This window comes from Aythya ferina, assembly GCF_964211825.1.
Source record: "Aythya ferina genome assembly, chromosome: 10".
In the NCBI taxonomy this organism is placed as follows: Eukaryota; Metazoa; Chordata; class Aves; order Anseriformes; family Anatidae; genus Aythya; species Aythya ferina.
In genome coordinates this window covers 17,514,316-17,528,117 of record NC_140306.1, presented here as the reverse complement: position 1 = coordinate 17,528,117, position 13,802 = coordinate 17,514,316, and the positions used below count along the sequence as shown (strand labels likewise).

General features: G+C 35.6%; 1 protein-coding gene across 1 annotated transcript in view; it reads right to left on the bottom strand.

Annotated features, from left to right (window-relative positions):
- The window catches only part of SYN2 (synapsin II), a 181,954-nt gene that overhangs the window by 9,157 nt on the left and 158,995 nt on the right, over window positions 1–13,802 (bottom strand). Inside the window, exon 10 of the mRNA XM_084530558.1 lies at window positions 13,123–13,272. Coding sequence (XP_084386684.1) covers window positions 13,123–13,272 — 150 coding nt within the window. The remainder of the gene's footprint in view (window positions 1–13,122; window positions 13,273–13,802) is intronic.

Below are 13,802 nucleotides of genomic sequence, written 5' to 3'. Positions count from 1 at the left end.
CTCTGTATGATGCACTGGAGCTCATTTAAACAATACATACATACACCAGTAACTCCCTGGATACTGGGGAAATTAGCACAGAGAGTGGAAACCTTGAAAAGCTGCCCTAGAGGAGCTAACTCCTTTCATATTCTAGTACTATTGTTCAGATGCACCTGGCACCTTCTCCTATATACCTTAGGGCATTTGGGTGTTCTCTATCACAGACAGCTTCTGTTTCCTTTGGTGTTGAAGTATGACACATGGAGTGTGCCCTTAAAGTGAAAACGTGAGTACTGGGGCTTAAGGACTTCCAGAAGGAGTCTTCTGGAGGACTGAACCGATCATGTGACTTTTGTTAGAAAGCACATATAGTATTTTACAAAGAACATTATTACTATTACCATGTGATAGATTTCCTAGCCTTACAGAGGTCCATAAAACAATCTGCATAGTTCTGTGCAGTGGCAGACATAAACTAGGGAGGATATGAATGTGGCTATTTTTCTACTAAAACAAAAATAAAAGATTATATAGGTAAAACTCATATTTTATTTAGAAACTGAGAACAAAGGCTGGTGATTAAAACTCACACCTACTTGAATATTAAAACAACATCTGTAGGGCCCCTGTCTCCTCTGTGCCTTGAGGCTGAAGCAAGTCTACTATTTGTTCTTGCACCAGAATGGTCTCAGCTTTTATCACACACACCACTTAACTGACTTGACAACATCAGTATTTATGCAATCTGCATATCTCTCCATCTTACCATGAAATTATTTTATCCTAAATTAGGCTTTCAATAAACCTTACAGAAGCTTGCTAATCCTTACCTCAACTGTTCTGAAAGCTCAGAGCTTTTGTGCATTTTCTGTTGAAGATGTATTTCCCCCACTCTAGTCATTGACTGCAGCTGTCCTGATCTTACCACCCACACATCCTTTTTTCACCAGATATCACCTGGTGCTTCCAGGAACCTCACCCACACTCCAGGCCAATCACATGGGTATATTACTTTTGCTAATTAGCCAACCCACCCAGGCTGACCCAAAAAGACTAATTAGCATTACATTCCTAATTGAGAAATCTTACTCATGGTTTTTCAATGGTCTGTAGTAATCCAGTCCTTTTCAAGACTGTTTTTTTTTTTTTTTTTTTTTTTTTCTCCAGACAGTCAGAAACCTTGATACTTGATATTAAATACAAGCTTTGAACCAGAGTCTTGTTTGCTGTCCTTAGCCAAGGCCTTTAATAAAATCCAGACTTCTTCTAAAACACCAGTTGTTGGCAAATTGACTACAGTGTTACTTCTCACCTCTCCAAGATGGTGTGCCAATGTAATTGTAAGAGCTGCTAACTCCTCATAGGCAACACAATCTCTCTGAACACAGATGCTGGACTAGACCTGTCCTGCAGATGTTTTCACCCCTTCTGTTATTTTTTTTTTCCTTTGTTGCCCAGCCTAGAAGCTCACCCTCCTACCAGTGTCTTTTAGTATGAACATGTTTTCCTGCACTGCAGTTCTGATCTACAAACTTGCTTACTGCTTAATTCAAACCTTACAGGAATCAAGGATTAGAATGCAGAATATGTCATGGAAGATAGCCCTGGACAGATTATTATTTGGATGCTCAGGGCTTAGTAGTTACTAGTACAGTATGGTACAGTAATTCATAGTACAGAAACTAAACTACAGTTTTCAGTATGGTTTAGGACTACCTAAGTGAGGTGTGGTAACTGCTGGGGCAAGGAGCCGTTTTGGTTTTCATTTTATGGAGTACAGCTTTCACATCACATCCAAATTCCCCCAAAAAAAGACAGGATTGCTGTTGTTGATAGTAACATTATCTAGAGCTGCTTATAGAATCTCTCCTCTTCAAAGGGGATTTACTGTTTACATAGCTATTACAAAAAATACAGCTTTATTTGTGGAAGCCTCTAAGCCACATGAATACTACAAATACACTGTAGTGATTTTTCTGCTCTGCGTATAACAATGCTTTGGTTGTATAGTGGTGTTTAGAATATTGGCTAAATTAATTATAGCCAGAGCAGAAACCCAGCTACTTATCTAGAAGATAAGTGTCTGTTGGTGTCTCTGTAGCACTTCCTTCCTTTCAACATTCACCTGAAATGGTCTCCTTAGAATTTTTGGGAGTAGAACTGCAGAAAAAGACTGTTTTTCCAAGCATGATATATTAAAGTTTGATCAGTGGTACTACTTCTTTTTCTGTCTTTTATATTTATATAAATGCAGATTGGATTCAAATATATTTGAATTTCGAATAATCTGAAAAATGCTGAAATGGGTGGGAGCAAAAGCAGCAACTTGTCAGGGAAATAGCCCTTGGGCATGAGAGATGCTAAACTGAGTCCCAGCAAAAATTGATGTTGATTTGGCTGAGTTTGAAGATTTTGTGAATTATAGTTGGAGCATATATAGTTGTTTTTGGGTTTCATTTGGTTTTCTTTATAATGTAATACTAGAAGCTTTTCTAAGATATTTCAATATTTGAAGGGAAAGTCATATTGTTCAGGTCAGGAAATAGAGGGGTCAATTGAGAATTGCCAAAATGGAGGCTGAGTTTGATCTTATATAGGAAACAAGAATAACAGTAAAACAAAGCAGGAGTACTAAGACGAAGCGTTACTGCAAAGCAGAGAGGTAATTTAGATCATTTAAGCAGGGTGTCAACAGTAAATGAATGCTTAAAAAGTGACAGAGATCTAGACACTCTTTCCTCACAAGAGAGGAACGTTACGCCTGTTCAAGGGAATGAATGTAAACTTACCAGATGAAGGAAGAGTCCATACCCACAATATTTGGAAGATTGTGTCTTGCTTAGTTTAGCAAAATAGAGGCTCGAAGGCAGTATGGTTGCTTTTTGCGAATATGTTGTAGTGGTAAAGAAGTGGAAACAAGCTCAACTAAAGCATAATGTGAACCAATAAAAATGGGCAGGAAATAAGCACATAGTGTGTTACTTAGCAAAACAATGAGATGTTGAAGTGACATTATGATGTGGAGAATCCAAAAATAAGAAACTCCTTAGTGCCTAACCGTTCACTGTTTCATACCTTCAGTGTGCAGTGAGCATGGCAGAGATTTTCACCAGTTGCTGGTACAGACCTCATCCTGTACAGGGCGAATCTGGCATAGGTGACTTATAAATGCTTCCTTGTGTTGCTAGTGGTGCTGAACAGGACTACAAAGTTTTTGCTATTTATTCCCTGTAGACTGAGATGGGCAGTGAAACAGGCCTACTTACAGTGATGATGGAGAGATGCCCTAAGGCTCACCTTAAAAAGAAGCCACTTTCACATTGTCTAGTACAGAGTGGCCAGCTATAGGAGAGTTGGCTCCTGCTTTGTACATTTTTTGGGAGTATCAGTGTCCAGTGTTGCCCTTCTCCACTAAGGAACTCTATATGGAAAATATACTCAGCAAAACTGATGCCAGCCTAAAATTTCTTCATGTTGAATCTGTGATAAAGAATTAAAAAGTTTAGACCAACTTTTATTGTTGCTCAACCAACTTTCCAAACTACCTATGCAAAACCTGTAAAATCTTCCTCTGAATGGAACGGGAAATGACTGCTAAGAGGAGAAAACAAGCTATACAGCTTAATTTTACTTGGATTAATATTTACAATATGCCCTGAAAAAGTTTTTTTGTAAGCATAAAAAACTATTCTAGCTTATATTTTGTATACTGCTTTCTATTGTTAGATAACTAATTACTTCCTACAGAGGAGATTTCTTCTAGAATATTTTTACACAGCCGTAAGAATGAGTATCATATTATGAACTCACTGCTGTTAAAGGGCAGTATTTTCTGCCTCCAGTATTTTCCTTGAGACACTGAAACAGGTAGCCTCTCATTGTCTATGGCAGTCCTATGTTCTATTGTTTTGCTGGGAAAAAAAAAAAAAAAAAAAAAAAAAATCCTAAAAAGATGATGTATCTAGAGAAAAATTGGGATGACAATTCAGCACAAAAAAAAAAAAAAAAAAAAAAAAAAAAAAAAAAAAAAAGAGTTTCTGAAGAAGTAGCAGCACTTGTAGAAGCTAAGTGGTCCCCTCCCAGAAACAGTCAGTATTTCTAATGGACAAGGATGCAATCTGATATGATTGCAACTCTTGCTTAATGAAGCCAGATTTCAACTTCTGTTTTTGAAAAGGGAACACTAAAAGTATGCAGTTGCACAGCAGCTTTCAGGCAGTTCTTCCCAGTAGAAAAATTGCTCCCCACAGACAAGGTAGGAATGTGGGCTATGTGATAGGAGAGAGCTCCCCCTGTGTGCTAAAGCAGCTGAGACTGAAATGTGTGTGTGAACGTTTGTACCAGAGAAAGAGATAGATGGCCAGGCAAATGAAAGAGGTACCACATATCTTGAAGACTGTCCAGTTACAGGAAAGTTAAACTTCCTTTCTCAGTGTACATAGACACCTCTGGATACGTAGAGGGTAAAGTACTGCTCGGGGCTTGATAGTGTCAAAATGCTATGTTGTTTTTTGAAATTGTAAGGAAGGTTTTGACCCTGGGACCCAGAGATTTTAACCTTGTTTGATGCTATGCTCTATCTGCTCCTCCAGTCTTTAAACAAAACCAAAACCAGATTTTTATTTTTTTATTATTAATTATATTATTATTATTATTATTATTATTATTATTATTATTATTATTTGTGACAAGTGATCCTTTCATGAACAGGAAGAGGTTAAGATCTGCAGAACTTCCTCTGGAGATCCAAAGATCCATCATTGCTGGATCAATTTAGAACTAAAGTTTGTGCTTCAAAACAGAGTAGGAAAAAAGATGGAGCTAACTCAGGGCCAGTGTTATAAACCATGGTATATTTTAATATGATTGTATCAATGTTACAGAATAGTGGAGCAGGAGGTGGTTTGGGAAAGAAGTAGTCACAGAGTGAAACACTTGAGCTCTACCACAAATAAAAGCAAAGTTCAGAATCTGAACAGAACATAAGACTTGTCTGTCAGCGGTTGCATGTGCTTCTTTCCTTGCTTCTCTTGGTACAGCACAAGTACACAGCCACAAAGATGAAGCATCAGTAGTGGTTGGTCTGAACTCTGAAAACCTTCCTGAGTCTCTCCTAGGAGCAGGGAGACACTGGGGAATGATCTATGGGCAGCTGAGGACAAACTTGCTCTACTGGCAACTATCCAGATGGAGCACTGATCGGACACTAGATTAGTGACTGAAGTGGTGAGGGGAAAAGGAGGATGCTTATGTTTTCCTATGGACAAGTCAAGAATATTTGAAAATGAGCTGCTCTGTTTTGGATTTTGCCTTGATTTCTCTTTGTGCTTATCCTTGTTTAAAAATCACAGTGCTTACTTAGCACATGGTCCTTATTCAAAATAAACTGTGGTGATGACTGCTGGGGAGATGGACAGAATCCTTGAAAGTTAAACACAGAGTAAAGCCAAATGGTTTGGCTTAACAGGTTATGATTTAAAGGTCAGAGAAATCAAATAAAAAAAGTCAAGTGGAGACAGAGAATGATAACAAAAAAGGCAAACACCCACCACAGTGGGGAAAAGAAAGGAGGCCAAGGAAAACCTCCTCCCCAAAAAAGGTATTTCTATCACATTCAGGTTAGATAAAAAAAAAATCAGATAGTAAAAATAGATGAACAATATGGAAAAATAAAAAATCAAAAGGATTTTATATGATAGTAAGTATAGCACTAAGACCAAACAATGAGAGACTAACTTAGACTCTCCGTATTGCCTGTTTCATGGTGACAGGATCAATGTTTTCCTTGTTCTTATTATGAAAAGACTACATTTTGCCCTATAATGGAATGAAGATATTTGTTTTTGAAGTCTCCAAAAAATATCTGTGGGACAAGAAAGCTGTTCCTCACAGAAGTCTACTAAGAACGTATACAATACTCTGTAGTGGTAGGCTCATGATTACTTAAGAATTAAATGTTTAAATTATCCTTGAGGGTAGACACCATCAAGTTTCAGAGTTCTCAGAGAGAGTGTCTGCTTCTGCCAACACAATTGGTAGTTTGGTAGATGATCAGAAAATCATCTGGCTGAAGATGATCAAAAAGTTAACAAAAGAATTATTTTATTGCATAGTGAAGAGAAAAAGAGAGGTTTTTTTTTTTTTTTTTTAACAGTACTGTTATATTGATTAAAATAAGCATGAAAAAAGTATTAACTTGTAATACTTGTTATGTTTTTCCATTTAGCTATCATTTTGTTGTCTTCCATAATATGAAAATGATTATCACTAAGGCTACTGCCTTATACCCTACAGAAAATTTAAGTTATCCTGATCATCCTGGACCTGATGCTTGACTCTGTCAGGTTGCCACTGGGACTTTTTTCTTTGGTTTTCTCTTCTATTGAGTATTTTTGTGAGCAACTCTTTCTGTTATCAAGCTTTGTTCAGCTTATCTGTTCAGCTTATCTGCAGGAGTCATGTATTCTTCCAGGTACTCTGCTGGCAACAAGAATTCAATAGAGAGTAGTCAGAATAAAAATAAATAAATAAATAAATAATAATAAAAAAAAATCAGGCAACGTACTGAAAACTTTTATTTTATTTGTACAAATTTCTGTTGGTGTTAGCAGATCCTAAATCCTAAATCCTAAATCCTAAATCCTAAATCTTTAATATATGCCCCTTAGTATGTTTTATTATCTAAATGTCACCAGAGCCTTTGAAAAAGGGCATTGTAAGGCATACTTGTTTAGTTGTTGCACACTATTTCAAAACAAACTAGGAAATATAAGCACTTATTAGTGTTTTGTTTTACTTGTTTTCATTTAATTGATATATTCCCAGCTAACCACCAAAAACATTTATGTAGACATCACTAGCAAATATCCAGCAAGCTATTTACCTGTTCCTGCTCTACAGAGACAATACTAAATAAGCAAAGAACTGACCAAATATACTTACCTCCTTAGTAATTACTCCACCTACTGGTATGGGATTCTAATAGCCATTTTAAAATAGGTTATCTTAAATTTTAGAACCAATTTTTTAGTAAAATCTCTTCTCAACATCTGTATGTTGTGTTCCACTACTTTTTAACTGTTGTCAATATTAAAAATATTAGGATTTATTTTCCTGCATGAACTTTGTTTTTAATATTACACTACATGAATATCAAGTTCAAATGCTTAAAATAAATCAAACTTTGTGTAATGAAATAGTGACTGCTTTAAATACCTCATCCAGGCTCTTAAAAACATCTTTAATCCAGCAGTTAAGTCTGAATCTCCACCTCCATTGTGATCTCTATCACTTCTACGTTCTTGTAGGATCTGCCTCAAATAGATGTCTAATTGAATGATGCACAAAATATCCTTGGTGTAGTAAAATGTATGCTACCATTATATGCTTGTGATAATTAAACTTGACTGGTGTAAATTTAACTGGAGTGAAGTGTACCTGCACCTTTCACCAGGAAGGGGTGAGCTCAAGTTCCTTTATATTTCTATTTTCTTCTGCTTTTCTTAATTCCATACATTTAGGATCTAAAATGGTACCAACTGTTTTTCTTTATAATAGTGTTATGCAAAATGGTTGAAAAGGAAACATTTTATATTGGCAAAATATATATCCAATTTGTTGTTTAAGGTGATATACTTTCTGTAATACGATGCATTAAGTTGTAGTAATAAATAAGACAGCTCTAAAAATCAGTTATTAGAAAGAGAAGAGGCCACAAGATGTCGCTGGGATTCAAAGAACCAAAACGTAAAACAGATCCTAGCTCTGGAGTGAAAATCCAATTTCAAAAATAACTTGTAAAAATCAGTTTAACATGCCAGTTTTAAGAATGACTTTTGACTTATATAACCACTGAAATGTAGTTTTTAGTGTTCTATGGCGTATATATGCACCAGCAATATTTTTTATTGTCTCTGGTAAGTCTTGATGACAATGTCTTAAATTTTCTGGCAATATAGCCAACTTGGTGCTGCCTGATTTTTTCTTAAAGTCACAATGGTAAGTCAACTAACATTTTAACATAAAAAGTAATGTGCTTTTAAATGTGCTGTGATTTAAAAGGGCTTCTAGATGCACATAGCAAGAAGTAAAGAATTAGTAAGATTTTCTTTGTATTTACTAGTGCCTGTCAAAGAGCATACAAACTTTCTGAGGTTATCAACAGAGTATACATATTAAATGCTAATGCAGACTACAGAAGATGCTCAATTAAGAGCTACATAGATATACCACTTGTTTATTGACTGTTTATACATATTGCTTTGTTTATACAGAGTAATATGATTAGGAATTTGGAAAAGTAAACAATTAAAGAGACATAACAGTAAAACCTTGTCCAGACTTTTTCCAGGTTCTCTGTGCTGCCTTGCCCTGTGCAGAGAGAAAGTCAGGCTATCTCTTAGGTATATTAAGGATCCAGGTTTCCATAAGATGCTGCTTCACAAATCTACGTACATCTGTTTTATGGTTATATGATGTCAGAGCTGCCATTTATCCCCTATTTAAAAGTCCTCCTAAGAAAAAGAAATATAGTACATATGGTTTTAGGGGTCATCAGAAAATGTAGCAACTTCCTTAATGCAAGCTATTCATAAATTACACCTCCTGTCTGTTAGTATGGATTTAATCACACCAGGAAGTGATTCGTTTTGCAGTAGGATTCTCAAATACTAATACTCAAACTGTATGTTTACCTTCTTTCATAGAAAAAGATGTAGTGTGATCTCATATCATTTATTTGTTAGGCAGTCTTTCCTTCCAAAAACAGAGAAGAAAAATATGTGCCTCCAAATAAGTGCCAAGGGACAGTGACAGGAGAATTCTTGGTGGTGGTGCTAGTCAGTCATATGAATACAGCCGGGCTAATGTGAGTACGTTTAGTATTAGGCAGCTTAAGGATGCCACAAAGCTGTAGCAAACCTACAAGTCATGGCCCTGTTCCTCTTCGAGAAATTAGATCAACTATGAGACTATAAAACAGAACATCATTTAGAAATGAAGCCCACACCTGGACTTTAGCAGAGAAGTTTACTTCACCTAACAAGCAGATTAATGCTGCCTTTCAGATTTGCAGAAGAGAAAGTTAAGAAATGAAAGATGCCAGGTTCTGCTGTTCTAGTCTCAAAACTATCAAAGGACCATCCTCTTTGCTTCTACATTATTTATTGCTCTGTAACTGGTGTGCTACTCCTTTCTTTTAAATGGACCAGAACCAAGATATAGTTGGTAATGCTATGCTCTTTGTCATGTTGTGTGGTTATGGATTTTGTGCCTCTGGTGCATGCATTTCTTCCTTCCATTAAGGATACAAAATTCCTTGATCTTTTGTGGATAATGCAGCATGGTCTCAACAGAGTTGTATTGAAAAAACACTTTCTACTATGATGTTCCTTAGCTTCAACTGCTAACTTTACTGTAGTCATTTGCATTTTATGGTAATGTTCTTGCATAATGTAATATTCTACACAGAATTTACTCCATCACAACTAGTATCATGAATTGATATGCAGCTTTGACTATGTTTTACTATTATTGTTTTATATACAAGTGCTGCCACAGAAACAAGTTTAAAATACCCTCTACTGAACAACCACCTGTAGTTTTGCAAATTCAGAGAGCAGAATTTTAATTGGTGATCTTTCCTACCAACAGATGGAGACAGGTAGGTGATTCCACTACCTAGAACACTTCACTGGGTAGTTTAATGTACTGGTTGTTGCTTTAAGGAAGATTTGACAGAGGCTCCTCAGCTGGCTTGTCAAAAGTGTTAAAAGAGGCTACAAAAGGAAGAAATTTAGATTTCATTTATTGCCCACAAGTAGAGCACCTGGATTTTGGTCTTTCATGGAAAAACATCCATAAATGTCATATTCCTAGCTAGAGTTCTACTATATATTTTCATCATGGTTGTTGGTAAAACAAGCTTCCATGCTTTTAAAATAAATAGAAATAAGTTAATATTTGAAAGAGTTTTTGACTGTATACAACTATATCAGACAGACATAACTGCCCAGGGATTCTTGCTTTTCTTTGTAGTGGGAAGACTCCCAAAGTAATTGATAAGAGCAAAACTGGCAAGCTTTAAATCTTGTAATTACTTTCTTTTTGTAATACTTTCTATCCCGGTATGGTTCGATCATGCTGTCAAAGTTATGCAGTAGCCTGGGACCTCAAAAGCATGACACACAGTTTGCTGGCAACAGCCAGAATCAGGGGGGTGAGGTGCAACAGAAAGAACAGCTTTTCTCACTCACAGATTAATTCTCTGCCTTTCAGTGTACTAGTGTAACTTGTTATAGGGCCTGCCCAAGTGTTTATAAATAAACAAATGGGTAAATAAATAATATACAAAATATATATTTTGAAAGTCTATGTAACTGATATTTCAGATTAAGAATCACAGGATCTATGCCAGTGAGATTTCAACATAAGCAACACAGTTATCTGAGGGCCTTACCTTTGGAATTTGCTCCTTCTGGCACTCTGACAGAGAGAACTTTGTTGGCCTTCAGAACATATTACAAGGCCAATCGTTTCCATCAAGATTTGGCTGCATAGCTCTAAACAAAGACTTGTTTTCCTAATCATTGATTTGTTTTCTGATGGATTACTAGTTAACTGGAACAGTAGTGACCATTGTGGGCATTTATAAATTGAAGCACTCTTTTATGCAGGATGCCCTCAATGCCACAGTAGTGAACACATTATACCTAATTTTAAAAAATGCTATGCAGATAATAAGGGAATTCAAAATGCGGCTCATCTATAGCTGTACCACTGGCTGCAAACTGTTCATTTAACTGTGATATCTGTATTACTTTGGTCTCTAAAACCACAAATACATATGCATATACTTTATTTGGGATAAATTACTGGCTTTCCATTTTATATGACATTCAGAAATATGCAGTATCTTCCCTTACCCCTGCCAACGAACAGGCTGTATTTTTGAAGAATAGAAAATAATGTCTCAGATTAGAAAAGAAGAAAACTGTTCAAAGATGCAAGGGACAGTTTGTTTTAACAGACTAACTTTATTCTTAGGAAAAAAAAAAATAGTTAAAAATAAGTGTTGTGTGAGGAGATACCTGTTTTAAATACTATAGATCATTCATAATCATTACTTAAATCTGGGAAGATTAATGGGTATTTTCAAATGGCATCTTCTGTAGAACTTCTGGTCATTTTTGTCTGTCCTAAGCTGGTGGATAATATGACAAGGCAAATTTTAAGGAACCAGAGTCTGATCAACAAATATTGCAAATATTCTGAAGAGATATTTCTGATTTTGATTAACTGCAACTCATAATTAAAGGGTATGATAATGAAAATAAGGTTAACATTAAATAACATCCTGTTGCCATTAGCAAAGGCTGAATTCTTCAGTAACCTAAAGTAAGTAAGCAGAAATATAACAGAAATTCAACAGCTATGCAGCAAATATTATCTTTTGATTCATTCAAAGATTTTTGGCCTAAGAGGGAAGAACAAAAAAACACACAAACTTTTCATGGACGTGATAGGTGACAGCAATGACTGAGGAATTTAGAAACTTTCTAAAAATGTTGCTTATCCTATTTTCATTCTAGACCTTGTCTTACATAGGCAGTGTTCTTTAGAAACATATGAAAACTCTATTTACATACAACAGATAACCAGTTTCTTTAGAAGATACCAATATGTACAAACATTTGTCCATCCTTGTCTTCTTGGAAATCCAGGGAAGCATAGCATGCCTATCCAGACCTTAGGTTATTTTTTTTTTTCTCTCCAGAATGTGAAATCTCGTACACTAAATCTATCTAATTTTTCTATTTTTTTTTTTTTTTTTTTTATTTCCACTAATTTTTATAACTAAACTGGGAATCTGTCTATTAATGCTACAAATTTTGTCTTATGTTGAGTGGTATGCTCCAGGCATCTCTGGATTATATACTTTGCTTCATTTTAGTATATGGGTAAACTACTCATCCTAAAAGAAATGGTATTTTGGCATTAGGTGACTTATTTTTTCTCCTCTGTGTCCCTCTTTTTCAGTTCTCTTTACAATAGACTTGAGTCATGTTGAATGGAAACTTCTCCATTGTATGTGGTTCTGTGGTTGAAACAATTTTGTGCTTAGTTTTGAGTGGCTGTAATAAAAATAGAAACCACAGCACTTTTTTATGTGGGATGATGTATTTTTATAACTTAAAACATGATGATATATTTGAAGAACATATTAGTCATTCTACCTCAAGAACTAGTCTGTCTGAGGTATGCCACAAAATTGTTTTCAAATTGTTTACCTGGTGTGGAGCCTACTAGGAATAAAAATAGATTCTCGATTTAGGCTTGGTAATTCCTGTATTACTGTTTGGCTTACTCTGCTGTTTCAATGATCACCATGGAGCTGCACTGTTATAGAGTAGCAGTACAGTCCTTAATAGTCTATGTCAGAATGTACTGTCATGGTTTATTCCCTCAGTATGTTAAAAGAAGTACATGAAAATTGTAGCTAATAATGCTGCTCTTGACCAGACCTGCTGTCTAGGCCTATGAACTGATACAACAAGCTGGTTAGCATTTACATACCCCTTTTACACTCTTAGAGCCTTGTACAAATAAACTACAGCCTCATAAGTTACCTGAAGGATCAATAAAAGAGATTTTGTGTTTTGTAAGCGTGGAAATTGAAACACAAAGATGATTTACAAAGTCTGAAAGACAACTGGTAGCAAAAAGATGATCATATAGTCATGAAGTAGTCACTTCTCACAAATGCATAAGAAATATTGTTTCAGCATTCTTATTGACATCCTCAAGGATGTCATGATCTGTCATGATATTTAAACCTCCATGACATTTTATACAGCTGTAGCTGAAAGGAAACAATACAAAACCTGGTAGTTCACTGAAACCAGAGTTATCAGTTTACTAGTAGAACCATATCAACAAAACAAAATATTGCCTGCACTACACAATTATTTCTAGAGATAATCTCATTTAAATATGACAAACCTATTAAATGTGTTGATAAGCTCTTGAATCCTTGTAGTTGAGGGTATGTCTGTGTAGTCGTCCAGCCAAATTCTTAGAGGAAAATTTTGAGTGTAAAATTATGGAAAAAGATGCTCTATTTCAAAAGCAAAGGTTTCCTACCTGAGGCTGCTGAGTGGCAGTGGGTCTCTGAGGAGATGGAATAGGAGTTTTGGACAACATTTGGTTCATTTTGCTTACGACTAGTTCAGTTATATGTTGCCTGTCTTCAGTCTGATGCTCACCAATCAGAGGCATTGCACAGTCCATTACCTGTAAAATAAAACAATACATCAACATAAACTTATTTCACATGACTTTTTTTTTTTTTTTTTTTTTCAAGCTTAGGGATATGGTTTAGTGGAGGGCTGTTAGCGTTAGGTTGGAGGTTGGACTCGATGACCTTGAGGTCTCTTCCAACCTAGAAAATTCTGTGATTCTGTGTGATTCTGTGAATAATAGAAAATAGAATGTGATTCCTGTAGGAAGCACATAGATATAGCAGATAAGGGATGTGAGTTTTTTTAGACTATAATGTTGACTGCTGAAAACTTTTCTGTACTGAAAGTACTTTTCTGTACCGAAAGTACTTTTCTGAGCTGCTGTCTAAGCTACATTTCTGAAGATTTTTTTTTTTCTTGTAGGTGTTTTTGTAGCTCATACCATGATCATCAGCTGAAATAGAACATGGAAATGACAAAACTTCAGACTTCAAATAAAGCTTCTTAGCTATTTGAAAAGCCAAACAAACAAACAAACAAACATAATGAAAGCAGAATATCAGACAGACAAATAAAAAAGTG